This window comes from Podarcis bocagei (genome assembly GCF_964188305.1).
Source record: "Podarcis bocagei genome assembly, chromosome: 2".
Taxonomy (NCBI): domain Eukaryota; kingdom Metazoa; phylum Chordata; class Lepidosauria; order Squamata; family Lacertidae; genus Podarcis; species Podarcis bocagei.
Genome location: NC_138126.1, coordinates 9,315,278 through 9,335,505, shown reverse-complemented (window position 1 = coordinate 9,335,505; position 20,228 = coordinate 9,315,278). Strand labels below are relative to the sequence as shown.

Genomic DNA, 20,228 nt, shown 5'->3' with positions numbered 1-20,228 from the left:
TTTTCCCCTTGCCCCCTCCCTGGTTTCCATCCCCCCCTTTATTCTCCTTGCATATAATTATATTTCTTAGCCAGTCATCTAGTCATCCCTTCTTCTTTCGTTGGGACCTTCCCTTCTTTCCACATCTGGGCTAGTAGCATTCTGGCTGCTGTAGTCGCATAAATAAACAGTCTCTTGCTTCCTTGGCAATTCTCCTCCTATTACTCCTAGTAAAAAAGCCTCTTTTTTTTAAACAAACGTAATTTTAAGAATTTTAAAAAGTTCATTGTGTATCATTTCCCAGAAGCCCTTTACCTTTTTACACATCCACCACATATGAAAAAATAGTTCCTTCCTTATCCTTACATTTCCAGCATAAATTAGAGATATCTTTATACATTTCAGCAAGCTTTACTGGAGTCAAATACCATCAGTACATCTTCATATAATTTTCTTTTAATGAACTGCATGCCGTGAATTTTAAAATCTCTTTCCACAAGTTTTCCTATGATTCAAGTGGTATATTCTAACCTGTCTTTTGCCCAGTGTATCATTACAGCTTTAACCTCTTCATCTTTCGTCTCCCATTCCAACAGTGGTTTGTACATTCTTGATAACAATTTCTCATTATTTTCTAATAATTCATTTTTGAACTTTGAGAATTCCTTCCCAAAGTCCTTCTCTTTGTCACCTCTGAATATGTCATTTATTTGGCAATATTGTAACCAACCTGTTAACAGAGCTTTTATATCCTCATATTCTTTCACCTTTGTTTTCTACTTCTGTTAACAGATCTTTGTATGTTGCCCAGTTTCGTGTTTACCTCTTTTTACAGATACGGTTTCTAATGGGGAAAGCCACAAAGGTGTCTTGTTCTCTAATAAATTCTTATATTTGTCCCATACTTGGTGAATTGATTTCCTTATAATGTGGTTCAGGAATCCCTCATGCACCTTTGTTTTCTCATACCAAAATTAAGCATGCTAACCAAATCTATTACCACGTCCTTCCAGATCTGATACTTCAGTATTGTTTAACAGTATCCATTAGCCAATCACGTGGGGCCCATTGTGTAAATAATGTATATAAAGTAGATATTGTGGGGGAACATTCATTCCTCCTCACCACTATGAGCTGAATAAAGAGCATGAAATCCACTCTCGACTCCGAGTATATTTCACACCTTATAAACAATAAAAGAACAATTCTGCATTTGTTATCTTTTTCTGTTCTTCCTTTGAAAAAACAAAACGAAACAAAAAATCAGTCCCTGGGGAGAAGATCTTCCATGATGATTAGTAGGCCCTGCTTAGTCAGGCCTTTGCAGGAGACGTCCAGGTCTGGTTGTTCTCCACAGCAAAACAAAAGAATTGTGGACCATAAAAAGGTGTGCTTCTTCATTTTAAAAGCACTTTATGTACCATTTATTTTGCTTGTGCATCTCACAAGAGTCGTGGAGCTCTGCTGCCGCCAATTAACCATGTTTTCCAAGTCCTGGGGAGGGACAAGCCCCGCTCTCTGACCCCTGGTCACCTTCCTCTCTGTTTTCAGAGACTTCACATCCACGTTGAAGTGTCTGCTCTGCTCTTCGGGGCTGGAAACTTCCCTCCCCCCCAAAAAGGGATAAATGAGATTTTTCCCGAAGTTGTACTTTGCACCCAGTGGTCCCAACTCCACCTTCAGAAAAGGGCAGCCCAAATTATCGAGGGGATGGAGGAACTCCGCTGTGCAGAAAGGTCGCGGAATTGGGAACTTTTTAGTTTAGAGAAAAAGCAAGTAAGTGAGACGATTATAAAATTATAAAAGTAGGTAGAGAAAAGCTTTTTATTTCTCCTAGCGCTAGAATTTGGGGGCGTCAAAGGAAGCTGAATGGTGGAAGAGTCAGGATATATAAAAGAAACCATTCTCAGAGTGAGGAATTAAGCTATGGAACTCACTGCCACAAGAGGCAGCAATGGACTGCTGTAATAGAGGATTTGAGGAACCATTAAGGAGTACTCTTTGGGTTCAGTCAGTCAAGCGGCTTGTAAACTATGCTGTTTTCAATGTGCATTTTATAGTTGGCTTCACTTAGCAATGTTTTCTTTTGAAATGTTCTTTTTGTTTTGTTAACTTTGTGTTAAATATGTATTCTGTAGTCGACCTCCTTTGTAATGTTTTCTTTTGAAATATTTTAAGATAATATTTTAGTTTCCTGTTAAATATGTTGCTTTGACTGTATACTTTATATTTGACATTCTTCAGAAATGTTTGATTCTAGATTGTTTTATTGATGTTAAATATGCATTAAACCGCTTTGAGATATTTTTTTTATAAAAATCAAGCGGTATATAAATTAATAATAATAATAATAATAATAGTATAATTTGTGGTTGGGGGGAAGGCTAGATGGCATCAGTGGACCTCACTGCTCTCCCTTGTCAGTACTCCCTCTCTCCTTATCCCAGTTTCCCTAATGGCAGCTTGGCTCCCTCTCCTTGCTGCTTCCACCCATTTGGAGAGGGCGGGTGAGGAAGCAGACAGAGCTAGAAAAACAAAGAGGAGCCTGGCTGAAATGAGCTTCCTCCCGAGTAATAATAATAATAATAATAATAATAATAATAATAATAATAATTATTTATACCCCAGCCACTCTGGGCGGCTTCCAACAGAATATTAAAATACAATAACCTATTAAACATTAAAAAGCTTCAGGAGCAGCAGGTGAGAGACAGTTTCACTGTGATAATAATAATGATAATGATAATGATAATAATAATAATAATAATAATAATAATAATAATAATAATAATAACAATGTTTTATTTATATCCCGCTCTCCCCAGCCGAAGCTGGGCTCAGAGCGGCTAACATCAAATGTATAACACATTAACATAAAATCAGACAATCAATTAAAATACATCCTCACCTGAGATATTTGCCAGGAGCTGGTAAAGTGAGGGGGAGATACCCTAAAACGTTTCACTAATTGCCCAAAGTCTTCTAGTGTGTCTCAACTCTCCCCAAAAAGTGTTTTCCCTCTTAGAATTTTATTTTTGATCCTAGTCCTCATTGCTGTTTCAGGTAAAGGAACGAACTGCAGAGGCTGGAGGAGATTTCTCTGAGCCAAGGAAACGTTCCTTGTGGTGGCCTATCAAACAGGAAGGTGACGGAGAAACCGCCTTACGGAGTAAGCATAGATGGGCCCCTTCGACCAGAAGAATGGCTCCTTGCAAGTTCAGGATGAGCATGATGTGGCACTTGTCTGAGTGCCAGTCCCTCAGGTTGCAGGATCCAAGGGGACATTGAAATAAGGCCATCCATCTGCTAAACCACGGGTAGGCAACCTTCTCAGTCCGGACCGCAGACGCTCCAGGACTTTGTCTTTTTTATTATTATTATTTCTTTGTTTCTTATCTTTGCTACTTCTTTATTTTTTTTCTTTCCTTATAAATTTTATATTTTATATAATTTTCGTTCTTTTTTTTACCTGCTAAGAGATAGTACATAATGTTTGTACAGACATGTAATTTTTTTAATCAATCAAGAATATTAATTAAAAAAAAGAAGAATGTGTCCTTTTATTTTAAATGCATCTCTGGGTTATTTGTGGGGCCTGCCTGGTGTTTCTACATGAGTAGAATGTGTGCTTTTATTTAAAATGCATCTCTGGGCTATTTGTGGGGCATAAGAATTCATTCATTACCCCCCCCCCAAAAAAAATATACTCCGGCCCAGCACATGATCTGAGGGACGGTGGACCGGCCCATGGCTGGAAAAGGTTGCTGACCCCTGTGCTAAACTAATTCCAAACTTCTTGTCTACGTGAGAAGCATGTGCTACTGCGAAAAGAGCCAATATCACTTTCCTGAAAAAAGCGAGCAAAAGCAGGGAGACGTTCATCCAAACATAGCAGAGCAAAGCTCCCTCAGAACCACCCAGCCAATCCGAGAACACGTTTCCTCAGTGAAGGTCATGCCGCTCTGCTTGGTTGCTAAGCAGCAGCTCCGCCCACCCGTCTTGGCCAGCTCTCTTTAAACACCACCAGATTTAACCCTTAGCTGATAAACTGCATGATCCCTGCTGTTGACCTTCCAACATTCCTGACCTCTTTGTCTCTCGCAGGTGATGAAACCGTGCTGACGATTCGTACTAAGCCATCTCTCCTTGGGTCACCAAATCAGGTAGAGGGAATCAGCACCGGGGACCCTGCCAGTACCGCTATCTTGCTACCCACTAGGAAGGCTGTAAACGCCATTCTTGAAGATTTGAATCAGGAGTGGGGAACCTCAGGCCTCATGGTAATAATAATAATAATAATAATAAATTTTATTTATATCCCGCCCTCCCCAGCCGAAGCCGGGCTCAGGGCGGCTAACAACAATAAAACAGTACAAAAGTACAGCTCAAACAACATTCTAAAATCATTCATTATAAAATTAATTAAATTCAAGCCACTGGCCACCATTGGGCCAGAGCTCCGTGAAGATTGCCGAGGGAGGGAGTCAGGCTGTGCCCTGGCCAAAGGCCTGGCGGAACAGCTCTGTCTTGCAGGCCCTGCGGAAAGATGTCAAGTCCCGCAGGGCTCTGGTCTCTTGTGACAGTGTTCCACCAGGTCGGAGCCACAGCCGAAAAAGCCCTGCCTCTAGTTGAGGCCAGCCTAACTTCTCTGTGGTCTGGGACCTTCAAGATGTTTTTATTTGAAGACCGTAAGTTTCTCTGTGGGGCATACCAGGAGAGCCGGTCCTGTAGGTACGAGGGTCCTAGGCCGAATAGGGCTTTAAAGGTTAAAACCAGCACCTTAAACCTGATCCTGTACTCCACCGGGAGCCAGTGCAGCTGGTATAGTACCGGAAGAATGTGATCTCGCAGCGAAGACCCCATAAGGAGTCTCGCCGTGGCATTCTGTACCCGCTGGAGTTTCTGGGTCAGTCTCAAGGGCAGCCCCACGTAGAGCGAGTTACAATAATCCAGTCTGGAGGTGACCGTCGCGTGGATCACAGTGGCTAGGTCAGGGCGAGAGAGGTAAGGAGCCAACTGCTTAGCTTGGCGGAGATGGAAAAATGCCGCCTTTGTTATAGCTGCAATCTGCGCCTCCATGGAAAGGGAGGTGTCGAAGATTACACCCAAACTCTTAACGGACGGTGCTGGCACTAATTGTGCCCCCGCAAGAGATGGGAGTTGCCCCCCCCAATCCCATATCGTCCCGTCCCAGCCACAGGACCTCTGTCTTTGAAGGATTTAGCTTCAACCGACTCCCACGTAACCATCCAGCCACAGCTTCCAAACATCTGGTCAGTGTGTCTGGGGCCGAGTCAGGATGGCCACCCATCAACAGATAGAGTTGGGTGTCATCAGCATACTGATGCAACCCAGCCCAAAGCTCCGGACAAGCTGGGCAAGGGGGCGCATAAAGATGTTGAAAAGCATCGGGGAGAGTATCGTACCCTGAGGTACTCCACACACCAAGGAGTGGCGCGATGACAATTCCCCCCCAAGCGCCACCCCCTGTCCCCGACCAGAGAGAAACGAGTGCAGCCATTGAAGGACTGTGCCCTGGATCCCCACATCGGCAAGGCTGTGGTCCAGAAGTTCATGATCGACCATGTTGAAAGCTGTTGACAGATCTAGAAGAATCAGCAGCCCCGACACAGGCTCCCAGGTGGGGGGAAAAAATTCTCCAGCCTCTACAATGGTACCTTGGTTCTCAAACGCCTTGGTACTCCAACAACTTGGAACCCAAACACCGCAAACCTGGAAGTAAGTGTTCCAGTTTGCAAACTTTTTGGGAAGCTGGATGTGCTCCGTTTTGAGTGCCTTGATTCAATTTTGAGTGTTACGCTTCTCTTTTGAGTGTTACGCTGAGGCCTGTCTGTGTTTGCTATTTATTTTGCATTATTGTTTTTGCGGCTCCTTTTGTTTTGTTTTTGTGACTGTGTGGAACCCAGTTCAGCTACTGATTGAATGATTGTGTGGTTGCAGTACATTGTTTATTGCTTTCATTTTATGGATCAATGGTCTCATTAGATAGTAAAATTGATGTTTAATTGCTGTTTTAGGGGTTGTTTTCAGAAGTCTGGGACGGATTAATGCATTTTGCAATACTTTCTTGTCAGGAATCTCGGCCGCAGTCAGAGGTAACTGGCCTCACACTCCAGGCAATCGGCTGAGATCCTTGTTGACCTTCGCCACTGCGTCTCCCGGCAGGGCACAGGCAAGGCCATAAATCGGCGATCCTCCTCAAACGTGAGAAGAACACACCCTCCTCCTCTCCCTCCCTGCATTCCCCCAGGGAGGGGAAAAGAGACAGACAGGAGTCCTATTTACATGTTTGATTCCTGTCATTCAGCAGTACAGAGAAACGTGTCTGTACCCTCCAGACTCCGGCAGAAGAGTCTCAACTCCACCCCTGCACTTCCAGTACAGGTCAGATGACACTCTGAGCTAACATCCGGTGCTCAGTACAGAGAATGGACTGCCCCTTTTCCCCACCAGTACAGTTCCAGACCACAACATCCTGTTTTGCTTTCCAGCCACCTGCAGCTGGCTTTTGCATTGCTGCTAATGGTCTCATTAGATAGTAAAATTGATGTTTAATTGCTGTTTTAGGGGTTGTTTTCAGAAGTCTGGGATGGATTAATGCATTTTGCAATACTTTCTATGGGAAAGCGCACCTTGGTTTTGGAATGCTTTGGTTTGGGAACAGACCTCCGGAATGGATTAAGTTTGAGAACCAAGGTACCAATGTATATTAATCCTGAGGGTAATGCCCATTCACCTCCCCTTAACAAGGCTTTGGGATTTTGCTTGTAGGCCGGTCTATTTTGATATTTGCAAGGAAACATTTCTCCCCCCCCCCTCCCTCTCAGGACTCAGTTTCACTGAAGAGGAATGGGCTCTGCTGGGTCCTGACCAGAAAGCCCTGCACAGCCGAATAAAGAAGGAGATTTGCAGGATCGTGTCCTCTCTCGGTATGGTTCCCTTTTACTCTGCTTGATGATAATATATTTTCAGAAATGCAAGTAACTTAATCAGCAATACTCAACGGGTTTAACGACTGTGTGTCAGCATCACAATTCTTACTCTTTTGGTCCAGTGAGATTTATCTATTTGTGTATATCTTCTGGATATCTCTTTCTATAGCTCTGCTTCTGTTTATCTACCGTTTTCCCATTTAACAAAATTCCACAGGAGGATTAACCCTGGTCAGATGCCAGTAGAAAAAGTAAAAATTATTATCACATTATTTGTAACAATGATTTATTGATTTCCTTAAATATGATTGCCTTCTATGGTGAAACTTACCAAAAGAATAAGAAATCAAGATAACATTTTTTAAAAATAAAAGAATGGAAATGGTTTATTGAATATTTACAGATAAATTGTAAACAGATAAAAACATTGGTAGGATTATTGTAATAACCTGGAGTTTCATACCAGTATATATTTAAAGAAGATTAATAAATGAGCAAATCAGGTTAATTTGTTTATGCAGAAGATATTAAAAATAAATTTAAGGAACCGCAGAAAGAGGAGGAAGTCAAACCTTGAAATGTCAAAATGATTGTAAAATTAGTGAAATGCATAAATGTGAAAAGTATTTTAAAAATATTTTTACAAAATAATTGATTGCCTTCTAAACCACCGTCTCAAGGCAATTTATATAAAAAATGTTTTAAAAAGCAGTTATATACACAAAGGAAACAAATAAACATAAGACTAAAACCGTAATAAGTGGACACCCATCCAGCTGAAAAAGGTCCCAATTCCCGCTCCCCCCCCCGAAAGGGATGCGATTCCACAGAACATAGACAGTGACACTAAAAGCCCCATTCTGGGTGTGTGCTTTGGGGATCTTTGGAACTTGCAGGAGAATCTCTGCTGTATATCTGGGACTGAGCACAACAGGGACTTGCACGTTAGTACAAACTCCTTAAACTCAGCCCAGTAGCAGATCGGTAGCAAGTGCAAATCCTACTAGCAGGCTGTTCTATGCTGGCAGTAGTTTCCTCCCACAAGCCTGACATGGATGGCACTGTGGTCTAAACCACTGAGCCTCTTGGGCTTGCTGATGGCGAGGTTGGCGGTTCGAATCTGTGCGACGGAGTGAGCTCCTGCTGTTCTGCCCCAGCTCCTGCCAACCTAGCAGTTCGAAAGCACACCAGCGCAAGTAGGTAAATAGGTACCACTGTGGCAGGAAGGCAAACAGTGTTTTCGTGAGTTCTGGTTTCCGTCACGGTGTTCCATTGCGCCAGAAGCAGTTTAGACCTGCTAGCCACATGACCCAGAAAGCTGTCTGTGGACAAACGCCAGCTGCCTCGGCCTGAAAGCAAGATGAGCGCTGCAACCCCATAGCTGCCTTTGATTGGACTTAACTGTCCAGGGATCCTTTACCTTTTTTACCTTGCTCACACAAGCCACCTGGCTATTGTGTTCTGCACCAGCTACAGCCTGTGGCCCAACCTTCTACGATATCTCTTTGTACGGTGCAGTGAAGTAAGCTAACCATGAGGGATGTGAGCAGATCCCACAATTTTTTTCCAGTGTAGGTGGGACTCATGAGGGTTTTTTAAAAAAAAAATTCATAAAGATTTTATTTTTGCAAAGCTTTTTCTGTTTCATTTTATGATGCACATGAAACAGATAGCAGCTATAACTGTAGTGATCAGACCGGATTATTATGCGGAATGATAAAATATGCATCAAGCCATTGTGTCCGTGATGAAAGCATTGCGTTGACTGGGTTTGATTCATTGACAAAAAATTCTGATCAAATCCCACAAGCCTCTGCATCTACACCATTTTTCTCTACAGCCCATTTCTCTATGTCTGACAAGCACGTATAAGCATTCTAGGACACAGAAAAGTTGCTGCACCAGGCATCCTAGGCCAGAAATAGGTTACTTTGATGTAGTTTGTTAATCTTTAGATAGATCGTATGGCCAGGAAGAGAGTTCAGGAGGAGAGTTCACAAAGAGGTGGTGAATACTACCCTTCCTTCCTTCCTTTACTGCTTGTTTATGACCCCTGTGTTTGCTGAATGCATTGTTCTAGTCCTGTTTTATTTACTCTCAGATATGTATGCATGCTCAGAGTAGTCTTTGTAGTTAACAGGATTTCTTCTGATCTGACTTTTTCTCACGTGGGGTTTTTGAAATGCTTAGAGGAAATCTGATTGGTTCTTACAACCACTGTGTAAAACGTTCTTTTGTGAATAAGATGACCGGGGCCAAGGGGTGGAGGAGAGAATTATTATACGCACTCCTCCCAGAGTCTTGCTGGTCAAGCCTCATGTGTATTTTATTAATCAGAGTCCAATCCTTCCTTGCTTTGGTAACGCTACATATAACAGCAGATGAAAATTAGGATATGAAAAGCAAAACTATAAAATAGGCACCTAGACTTGTACGTGGTTTCAAACAGCACAGTCCAAGTGAATAATATTGGCATTATCCGATGATCAAGTATATCTCTGGATTTGCCAAGCTTGTGACAACAGCTATCTAGCAGATGATGTATACAGAATCATAGAACTGTAGTTATAAGGGACCCCAAGGGTCATCTAGTCCAACCCCAGCAATGAAGTAATCTCGGCTAAAGCATCCACAGCAGAAGGCCATCCAACCTCTGCTTAAAAACCTCCAAGGAAGGAGAGCCCGCCACCTCCCGAGGGAGACTGTTCCATTGTCAAAACAGCTCTTACTGTCAGAAAGTTCTTCCACTCCAATAATGGCTGTCCTGGGGGGACCAGAACACGATAATTGGTTTACTCTCTGTAGGAGTTATTTGATATGATTAAAGATCTTCTCACACTCCAACCCTTTCTAAGATGTTTCCCTTATACGAGTTCTGTACTGTTTAGGAAGGGAGCCCCTGCCACTGAAGTTCTTTCCATACACCAAACATTTCTAAGATTTCCTCCCTGTATGAGTTCTTTGATGCGACTTAAGGGAGCTACTACGACTGAAGCTTTTTCCACACTCTGAACATGTATACGGTTTCTCTCCTGTATGAGTTCTTTGGTGCAACTTAAAGGCGCTATGGTGACTGAAGCTGCTTCCACACTCCGAACATGTATACGGTTTCTCTCCTGTATGAGTTCTTTGATGCGGCTTAAAGGCGCTATGGTGAGTGAAGCTCTTTCCACACTCTGAACATGTATACGGTTTCTCTCCTGTATGAGTTCTTTGATGCGACTTAAGGGAGCTACTGCGACTGAAGCTCCTTCCACACTCCAAACATGTATATGGTTTCCCTCCTGTATGAGTTCGTTGATGCAACATAAGGGAGGTACTGCACCTGAAGCTCCTTCCACACTCTGAACATGTATACGGTTTCTCTCCTGTATGAATTCTTTGATGCAACCTGAGTTGGCTACCACGACTGAAGCTCTTCCCACACTCCAAACATTTATAAGGTTTCTCTCCTGTGTGCAATCTTTGATGCAAGGTAAGGCTGCCACTCTGGCTGAAGCTCTTTCCACACTCGAAACATGTATATTGTTTCTCCCCTCTATGAATTCTTTCATGTGAGGAAAGGTAGTCAATGCGACTGAAGCTCTTGCCACATTCCCAGCATTTACAAGGTTTGCTGCCTCGATGAGTTTGTTGATGTCTAGTAAGCGCATTGCTGCGAGCGAAGCTCATTCCACAGTCCAAACACATATGCGGTTTCTCCCCTGTATGAGTTCTTTGATGCGACTTAAGGGTGCTACTCTTACTGAAGCTCCTTCCACACTCCAAACATGTATACGGTTTCTCCCCTGTATGAGATCTTTGATGCGACTTAAATGCGCTACTCTGACTGAAGCTCCTTCCACACTCTGAACATGCATACGGTTTTTCCCCTGTATGAAATCTTTGATGCAAGGTAAGGGCACCAATGTGACTGAAACTCTTTCCACACTCTGAACACGTATGCGGTTTCTCCCCTGTATGAGTTCTTTGATGCGACTTAAGTGCGCTACTCTGACTGAAGCTCCTTCCACACTCTGAACATGTATACGGTTTTTCCCCTGTATGAAATCTTTGATGCAAGGTAAGGGCACCACAGTGACTGTAGCTCTTTCCACACTCCAAGCATTTATACGGTTTCTCCCCTGTATGAGTTCTTCGATGCAACTTAAGGTTGCTAATCTGACTGAAGCTCTTTCCACACTCTGAACATGTATACGGTTTCTCTCCTGTATGAGTTCTTTGATGCGAGGTAAGCTGGTCACAACGACGGAAGGTCCTTCCACACTCTAAACATGTATACGGTTTCTCCCCTGTATGAGATCTTTGATGCAAGGTAAGCTGGCCACATTGACTGAAGCTCTTTCCACACTCTGAACACGTATATGGTTTCTCTCCTGTATGAGTTCTTTGATGCGAGGTAAGCTGGTCACATCGACGGAAGCCCCTTCCACACTCTAAACATGTATACGATTTCTCACCTGTATGAGATCTTTGATGCAAGGTAAGCTGGCCACATCGACTGAAGCTCTTTCCACACTCAGAACATGCATAGGGTTTTTCCCCTGTATGAGATCTTTGATGCACGGTAAGGGCACCACAGTGACTGTAGCTCTTTCCACACTCCAAGCATTTATACGGTTTCTCCCCTGTATGAGTTCTTCGATGCCTAGTAAGCTTGCCACGTTCACTGAAGCTCTTTCCACACTCAGAACATATATATGGTTTCTCCCCTGTATGAGTTCTTTGATGCCTAGTAAGATGGCCACGTTCACTGAAGCTCTTTCCACACTCGGAACATATATATGGTTTCTCTCCTGTATGAGTTCTTCGATGCAAGATAAGGGCAGTACTGTGAATGAAGCTCTTTCCACACTCTAAACATGTATACGGTTTCTCCCCTGTGTGTACTCTTTGATGTCTAGTAAGAGTTGAGCGACGACCAAAACTCTTTCCACACACGCTGCATTCATGCTTTTTCTCCTCTCTGTGAATTTGATTTTCAACACCCTGAAACATACCAAAGTCACCCGCCGGCTTCTGCTTTCGTCTCCCCTCTCGCCTGCTACCTCCATCTTGAACCCTCAGATTCCTTTGTTCTTTGGATCCTTTTGGTGACATTTCTGATTGTTCCCCTTCTGCCAGCATCCCTTCAACAACTCCTGATGGAATAAAAAGGCAAACTGATGAAATGCTAAAGGAGCGTCTTCACCCCAATCATTCAGTCAGGACACCAAGATCCAGGTCCCAGGGCCTTGTGGCAGTTCCTTCACTGTGAGAAGGGAACTTACAGGGAACGAGGTAGAGGGGCTTCTTGGTAGTGGTGCCCACCCTGTGGAAAGCTATCCCGTCAGATGTCTAGGAAACAAACAACTATATAACTTTTAGAAGACAACTGGAGGCAGCCATGTAGAGGGAAGTTTAAAATGTTTTATTATGCTTTTATATTTGTTAGAAGCCAGCTAGAGTGGCTGGGGCAACCCAGTCAGATCCGTGGGGTACAAATAATGAAAGTATTAGTATTGCATTAATATGGTATTATTATTTATTGAGTTTATATACTGCCCTACACCCGGAGGACTCGGCATGGTTCACAGAAAAGATCACATCATATATAATCAGAATAAAACCCAACCCAATAACACCCCCCAAAAAAGAGCCACGTTTGAAAAAGACTATAGGATGTCAAGCATATCAAGCAAAAACCTGGTTGAAAAAGGAACATGTTTGCATGGCACCTAAAGGTGTATACCCCTTCATGCATCACTGCCTTGTCGTAGCGAAGGGGCTTGAATAACTCGGCTATGACCTATGCCATGTAGGGCCACCTAAGACAGACAGGTCAGCCGAGAGTTTAGACTAAATGTGATCCACCTGGAGAAGAAACTGGCAACCCACTCCAGTATTATGCCATGAAAGCTCCATGGACATAAAAAAGAAGAAGCTTTGAGAGGAAAGTGCGTTTCCAAGGCATGCTCTGATTCATGGGGAGTATAAGGAAGGCGCCAGGTGAACTTCCCTGGGGAGAGCATTCCACAGACAGGGAGCCACTGCAGAGAAGGCCCTGTTCTCGTGTTGCCACCCTCCAGACCACTTGAGGAGGAGGCCCACGAAGGAGGACCTCAGGATCTGGCTAGGTTCATATGGAAAGAAGCAGCCCTTGAAGTATTGTGATCCTGAGCCATGTAAGGCTTTATAGGTCAAAACCAGCACCTTGAATTGAGCCCGGAAACTAATTGCTAGCCAGTGCAGTCGGATTAGGATGGGGGTAATATGCTCACCCGCCTTACTCCAGTGAGCAACCTGGCCGCTGAATTCTGCACTAGCTGAAGTTTCCAAACTATCTTCAGAGGCAGCCCTACGTATAACACATATCTATATCTAACCTTGAAGTTCCCGGAGCATAGACAATGGTAGATAGGCTATCCTTGTCCAGATAGGGGTGTAGCTGGGCTACCAGCCAAAGGTGATGAAAGGCACTCCAGGCCATCTGAGCCTTGAGCAACGGATCCAGGATTACCCCCAAGCTACGAACCTGCTCCTCCAGGGGAAGTGTAACCCCATCAAGAGCAGGCGACCTTCCAGCCATCTGCTCTAGGGAAGCACCCACTAACTGAGCGTCACTCTTATCTGGATTGAGCTTCAATTTGTTGGCTTTCATCCAGTCCATTACCGAGGCAGGACACTGGTGGGAGAGGGTGCTCAGGGGTGTTAGTAGTAGTAATAGTAATAGTATTAGCCTGTCTAACTAAGGCCTCAGCCACACTTGGAATTTTAATGTGCACTTGAAGTTGCTCGTTTCTCCTTTTTTTTAACCTTTTCTGCCCAGAACTGCTGTATTTAATTGAAACACAAATGTTTTAAAATGTGTGTGGCTTGCAAGGATTACAAGTTCCAGGGGGGAGCCCCAGCAGAAGGTTTCCCAATGCTTAAGGGTTTGCCTTGACCCCAAGCCCTATGGGGAGCCCAAGGAAGGTCCCCCACCTGCCCAAGTGGGCCTGCAGGGAGGAGAGCAGAAGAAAGATCTGCCCTTCCATTGGAAAAAGATTTCCTACCCCCATACAAAGGGGGAAAGCCCTATAAATGCATTATTTTAGCGGAATTATATACAGAATGCATTAATTATGGGAAAAGTAAATATTTGGGGAAATACCCTTTGCAAGAGCGTGAGCATTAGGCGAGATCTGCACCAAAATGCTAACCAATTTTCAAGAGATCTTTAAAAATGTGAAAATCTGGATAAACTGACGACTAGAAAAAGGAGACGCAGGAAAAAAACTTACATTGAAACGGTTTGCCTAACAGGGTTTTTTTTTAATCCCTCCCCACAACTCCCTCCAGCAGCACCCCCACTCCCCCCCCCCAGTTATAATATATAACAATATGACGCACCTCCAGCGCCTCCGCGAGGAAAGACAGCCGCCGCCATGTTCGGCATCTCCCCCCCCCCAAGCGGGACAGGAAGCGGAAGCTGCTATTCTCCCGACAGCCTTTTCTTCCCTCCGCTCTAGGAATCTCAGCTCTCTGTCGCCGCTGCTCTTAACCGTTTCGGAGCCGAGCGGCAGGAGCCTCTGGGATTCTCCGGGCAGAGAGCAGGAGAGGCGCTGGTCTCGCCTCCGGAAAGCCCCGCTGGATCAGCTGCGCGGGCGCCCCAAAACGTTTTCTAAAGTATTTTTAATTATATATATATTTTAATTTTCAATTTTCAAAATAACATTTTTCCTTTTGGTGCATACATATCCAATCCAAATTTGCAATAAATGGCTTTCCCCCTAGCCCCCCCCTGGTTTCCATTCCCCCCCTTTATTCTCCTTGCATATAATCACATTTCTACAATTAATTGCAACTTCTTTCCCCTCTCCTAATTCTATTCTTAGTTCATAAATGTTACACCAAACCTGCTAATGTTTTGACGTTTTTACAGATTCTCTAAAATAGTCTATAAAGCTTTCCCTTTCTAGACTGAATTTTTTCTCATCTTGGTGCCTGATCTTGAAGGTTGTTGTTGTTTAGTCGTGTCCGACCCTTCGTGACCCCATGGACCAGAGCACGCCAGGTAAACTAATCTTCACGGTTAGTTTAGCCATTTCGGCAAAGTCAATCATCTTGAGTTTCCCATTCTTCTTTCCTTGGGACCTTTCCTTCTTCCCACATCTGGGCTAGTAGCACCTGGCCCCTGTGGTCGCATAAATAAACAGTCTCTTGCTTCCTTGGCAATTCTTCTACTATTACACCCAGTAAAAAGGTCTCTGTTTTTTTTTTTTTTTTAACAAATGTAATTTTAAGAATTTTAGAAAGTTCATTGCATATCATTTCCCAGAAGCCCTTTACTTTTTTACACGTCCACCACATAGGCTCCCTCTCCTTGCTGCTTTCGCCCATTTGGAGAGGGCGGGTGAGGAAGCAGACAGAGCTAGAAAAACAAAGAGGAGCCTGGCTGAAAGGAGCTTCCTCCCGAGTAATAATAATAATAATAATAATAATAATAATAATAATTATTTATACCCCTCCCATCTGGCGGGATTTCCCCAGCCACTCTGGGCGGTTCCCAGCAGAATAATAATTAATAATAATAATAATAATAATAATAATAATAATAATAATAATAATTTATTATTTATACCCCACCCATCTGGCTGGGTTTCCCCAGCCACTCTGGGCGGCTTCCAACAGAATATTAAAATACAATAACTTATTAAACATTTTAAGCTTCCCTAAACAGGGCTGCATTCAGATGTCTGCTACAAGTCAGATAGTTGTTTATTTCCTTGACACCTGATGGGAGGACGTTCCACAGGGCGGGCGTCACCACCAAGAAGGCCCACCGCCTGGTTCCCTGAGTGTCAGCTTGATTTTGCTGTTTGGTGAAGCTGAGCCTGGAGAAGACGGAACAACGGACCGCTCTCAAAGGGGGTGACCCACTGCAGGTGGGGCTACCTGTTCCAGAGGCCGGTGTGTGTCGACTCTGTAGTGGGCTGCCTTAAATGCTCTTCCTGACACAGGGCTGCCACCAAAGATGTTCCGCAGTCTTCACAACCTGGTGACTTCTCCCTTCGCTTGACAGCTGAGTTGTTGGTTTCCAGATGTCATGGAAAGATACCCTGAGGCAGATGTTTGGTGGCAGGACGGTATAAACCCTAGAAGGCTGCAAAAGATTCTAGAGAGCAATCTGGGCTTTCCTTTTTCAAGAAGTTCCCAGTCCTCATGGCATAGCAGTGACTTCAGAAGCCAAATAAATTGAGCCAAATGTATTTCTCCTGGAGAAGCGAAGCTTCGCCACCCCACCCCGAAACCCTGCACAACTTAGTTGAACAATAACTTTATTAGGCCTTACAAAAACATCACAGAATAGTGGCAAGGTGTTACTCAGAGCAGGGGACGCAGGATAAGGAAATAGAAAAAGACGAAGAAGTATACAAATTAGGGTGGATCGTGTTGTATGCATGAGGTCAGCCTGTAGACCTGATAACGCCCCATCTGAACTATACATTCAAAGCAGTATGAAACCATTTTAAACAATAATGCCATCGTCGTTGTCCCCCGCCGGGGATCCTGGAAGCGTAGTTTGTTAAGCAGAGTTGTTAGGAGATATATTTCCCCTCACAGAGCTAAAGTTCCCAGCATTCCCTGGGAAGATGCAGCCCTGAATTAGGAAGTTTTTAATGTTTGGTGTTTTATTACAATACAATTTTTTTATTACCATCATAGACCAGCATAAAAGGGTGGGATACAGTCATTTAAAATTTGGAAAGCGTTTTCGAAAGCTAAAAGGTATGAAAAGGTGAATATAAAAGTCTATAAGAATTTAAAGGAAGCTAAAATGGGTTAAACCACAGAGCCTAGGACTTGCCAATCAGAAGGTCGGCGGCTCGAATCCCCGCGACGGGGTGAGCTCCCGTTGCTCAGTCCATAGCGGTTCGAAAGCACGTCAAAGTGCAAGTAGATAAATAGGTACCGCTACTGCGGGAAGGTAAACGCCGTTTCCATGCGCTGCTCTGCTTCACCAAAAGCAGCTTAGTCATGCTGGCCACATGACCCGGAAGCTGTACGCCGGCTCCCTTGGCCAATAAAGCGAGATGAGCGCCGCAACCCCAGAGTCGGCCACAACTGGACCTAATGGTCAGGGGTCCCTTTACCTTTAAAATAATCTAAAAGAAGGGATAGGAGCATGGGTGTGTGTGGAAGAGCATAAAAGGTTGATATATGAAAGACTTCTAACTATCAATTTACAGAGCACTCTGATATGTTCATTTGTGGCACAGGTCATCCCCCAGCGAATTTTGAGCACTGCTGTGCAGAATATAGCAACATTGCAAGTCATAGCAGGATGGGTACCTGAGAGCAGCAGGGAGGTATAGAATTGCCCTGTGCATCCTGGGTACTTATGAAGTAGTGGGGAAATCAGGCTAAGAGGAATGTCTCTGTTATACAGGCTCTGGAGAAGGACATGCTCACCATTTCTATTTGTCCTGAGTCACAGGGGCATCGTCTCTCCAGGAGGGGAGGGCATGACATCGAGGGTCAGGGTAAAAACCAATGTTTTATTATGTTTTATATATGCTAGAAACCCAGCCAGATGGGCAGGGTATAAATAATACCATCCTCCTTCTTCTCCTCCTCCTTCTTCTTCTTCCTTCTTCTTCACTCTCGGAGCTGTAACTCTCCGTGTAGGGCAGTATATACAGGTGAGATTGTTAATTTGAGGTTTGCATCAGCCATAATCATCACAATTATAACAAATAAAGGCTTGACATATATCACTTTGCATGTCGTGAGTCTATCTCATATATTAGCTTCACCTTTTAAGTTGAATTACTGAAATAAATGAACTTTCCCATGATATTCTAATTTTTCGAGTTTCACCTGTAAATTCAATAAATAAAAATTAATTAAATAAATGAACCTCCCTCAGGTTTGTAGTCCATCTTCAAATCTCCACACTCCCTAGCCTGGTGGCGAGATGGGCTCATCCACAGTTGCTCAGGGAAAATCTCCTGCCCAACAGTGCAACCATTTACTCACCAATAATTTGCTGTTGGCTTTGCAGGACCTGGCGGCCCCTCAGATTAGGAGAATCTCCACCTTGAGACAGAAACTGGCAGAAACGGGAGGAGCTGGTTCAGCCTCCATGGAGAAACATGACTCCTTTGGCCCTGAAGAAGGAAGAGACACTTGTGCTTGTCGGACCATCCAGGCTGAACGCAGTGCGGCATTCTGGGAAAGAACCATGCAGAACAACGCAGGTGAGGAAGAGACCCTCGGCTTAGACGTACAATGCTGGCATTTCGGGCATTTCTGCTACCAGGAGGCCGAGGGACCCCGAGAGTCCACCATCTTTGCCCTCAGTGGCTGAAGCTGGAGAGACGCACCGAGGCTCAGATCTTGGATTTAGTGATCCTGGAGCAGTTCCTGGCTGTCCTCCCCCCGGAGATGGAGAACTGGGTCAGGGAATGTGGAGCGGAGACCAGTTCCCAGGCGGTGGCCCTGGCCGAAGGTTTCCTCCTGAGTCGGGCAGAGGACAGGAAGCAGGAAGGGCAGCAGGTGAGAGACAGTTTCACTGAGATATTTCCCAGGAGCTGGTAAAGTGAGGGGGAGATACCCTAAAACGTTTCACTAATTGCCCAAAGTCTTCTAGAGTGTCTCAACTCTCCCCCAAAAGTGTTTTCCCTCTTATAATTTTATTTTTGATCCTAGTCCTCATTGCTGTTTCAGGTAAAGGAACGAACTGCAGAGGCAGGAGGAGATTTCTCTGACGCCAAGTAGGCTCCATCTTGTGCCAGGAAACATTCCTTGTGGCATATCAAACAGGAAGGTCACGGAGAAACCGCCTTACAGAGTAAGCATAGATGGGGCACCTTGCATAGAATGGCTCCTTGCAAGTTCAGGATGAACATGATGTGGCACTTGTCTGAGTGCCAGTCCCTCAGGTTGCAGGACCCAAGGGGACATATGAAATAAGGCCATCCATCTGCTAAACCACGGGTAGGCAACCTAAGGCCCGGGGGCCAGGTGCGGCCCAATCGCCTTCTCAATCCGGCCCGCGGATGCTCCAGGACTTTGTCTTTTTATTATTATTATTATTATTATTATTATTATTATTATTATTATTATTATTATTAATTTGTTTCTTATCTTTGCTACTTCTTTATTTTTCTTTCTTTCTTTATAAATGTTCTATTATATATAATTTTCTTTGTTTTTTTACCTGTTAAGAGATAGTACATAATGTTTGTACAGACATGTAAATTTTTTAATCAATCAAGAATATTAATTTTAAAAAAGAAGAATGCTTTTATTTTAAATGCATCTCTGGGTTATTTCTGCGGCCTGCCTGGTGTTTTTACATGAGTAAAATGTGTGCTTTTATTTAAAATGCATCTCTGGGCTATTTGTGGGGCATAGGAATTTGTTCATTCCCCCCCCCCCAAAAAAAATATAGTCCGGCCTAGCACATGATCTGAGGGACGGTGGACCGGCCCATGGCTGAAAAAGATTGCTGACCCTTGTGCTAAACTGACCCCAAACTTCTTGTCTACGTGACAAGCATGTGCTACTGTGAAAAGAGCTGATATCACTTTCCTGAAAAAAGCAAGCAAAAGCAGGGAGACGTTCATCCAAACATAGCAGAGGAAAGCTCCCTCAGAACCACCCAGCCAATCCGAGAACACGTTTCCTCAGTGACGGTCATGCGCTCTGCTTGGTTGCTAAGCAGCAGCTCCGCCCACCCGTCTTGGCCAGCTCTCTTTAAACACCACCAGATTTAACCCTTAGCTGATAAACTGCATGATCCCTGCTGTTGACCTTCAACATTCCTGACCTCTTTGTCTCTCGCAGGTGATGAAACCGTGCTGACGATTCGTGCTCAGCCATCTCTCCTTGGGTCACCTAATCAGGTAGAGGGAATCAGCACCGGGGACCCTGCCAGTACCGCTATCTTGCTACCCACTAGGAAGGCTGTCAACGCCACTCTTGAAGATTTGAATCAGGAGTGGGGAACCTCAGGCCTCATGGTAGGGGGCACTAACTGCGGCCCTCCAAGCCTCTCTCTGGCCCTTGATCTTGTTTGTTGTTTCCTTGGAGGGAGGTAGAAAATTTTGCCTCTGGATCCGCCCCGAATATTGTCTTGAATGGAAAGAGGCTCCCAGGTGGGAAAAGAAGCTTCTGCAGCCTCTACAGTGGTACCTTGGTTCTCAAACGCCTTGGTACTCCAACAACTTGGAACCCAAACACCGCAAACCCGGAAGTAAGTGTTCCAGTTTGCAAACTTTTGGGGAAGCCGGATGTGCTCCGTTTTGAGTGCCTTGATTCAATTGTGAG

General features: G+C 44.3%; 2 protein-coding genes across 2 annotated transcripts in view; one reads left to right on the top strand and one right to left on the bottom strand.

Moving 5' to 3' along the window:
* Positions 1–8,533: 8,533 nt before the first annotated feature.
* Positions 8,534–14,371, bottom strand: LOC308580472 (uncharacterized protein). Its single transcript, XM_081182164.1, has 2 exons — positions 14,304–14,371; positions 8,534–12,073 (listed from the first exon to the last, which is right to left on the bottom strand). Exons 1-2 carry the CDS (start codon positions 14,347–14,349, stop codon positions 9,867–9,869), a joined length of 2,253 nt encoding a protein of 750 aa, XP_081038290.1. The 5' UTR covers positions 14,350–14,371; the 3' UTR covers positions 8,534–9,866.
* A 3,170-nt stretch (positions 14,372–17,541) lies between these two features.
* LOC308580736 (uncharacterized protein) overlaps positions 17,542–20,228 on the top strand; it is a 154,119-nt gene continuing 151,432 nt past the window's right edge. The window contains exon 1 of the mRNA XM_081182857.1: positions 17,542–18,452. Within this exon, the coding sequence (XP_081038983.1) occupies positions 18,186–18,452 (267 nt within the window). The 5' untranslated portion in view covers positions 17,542–18,185. The remainder of the gene's footprint in view (positions 18,453–20,228) is intronic.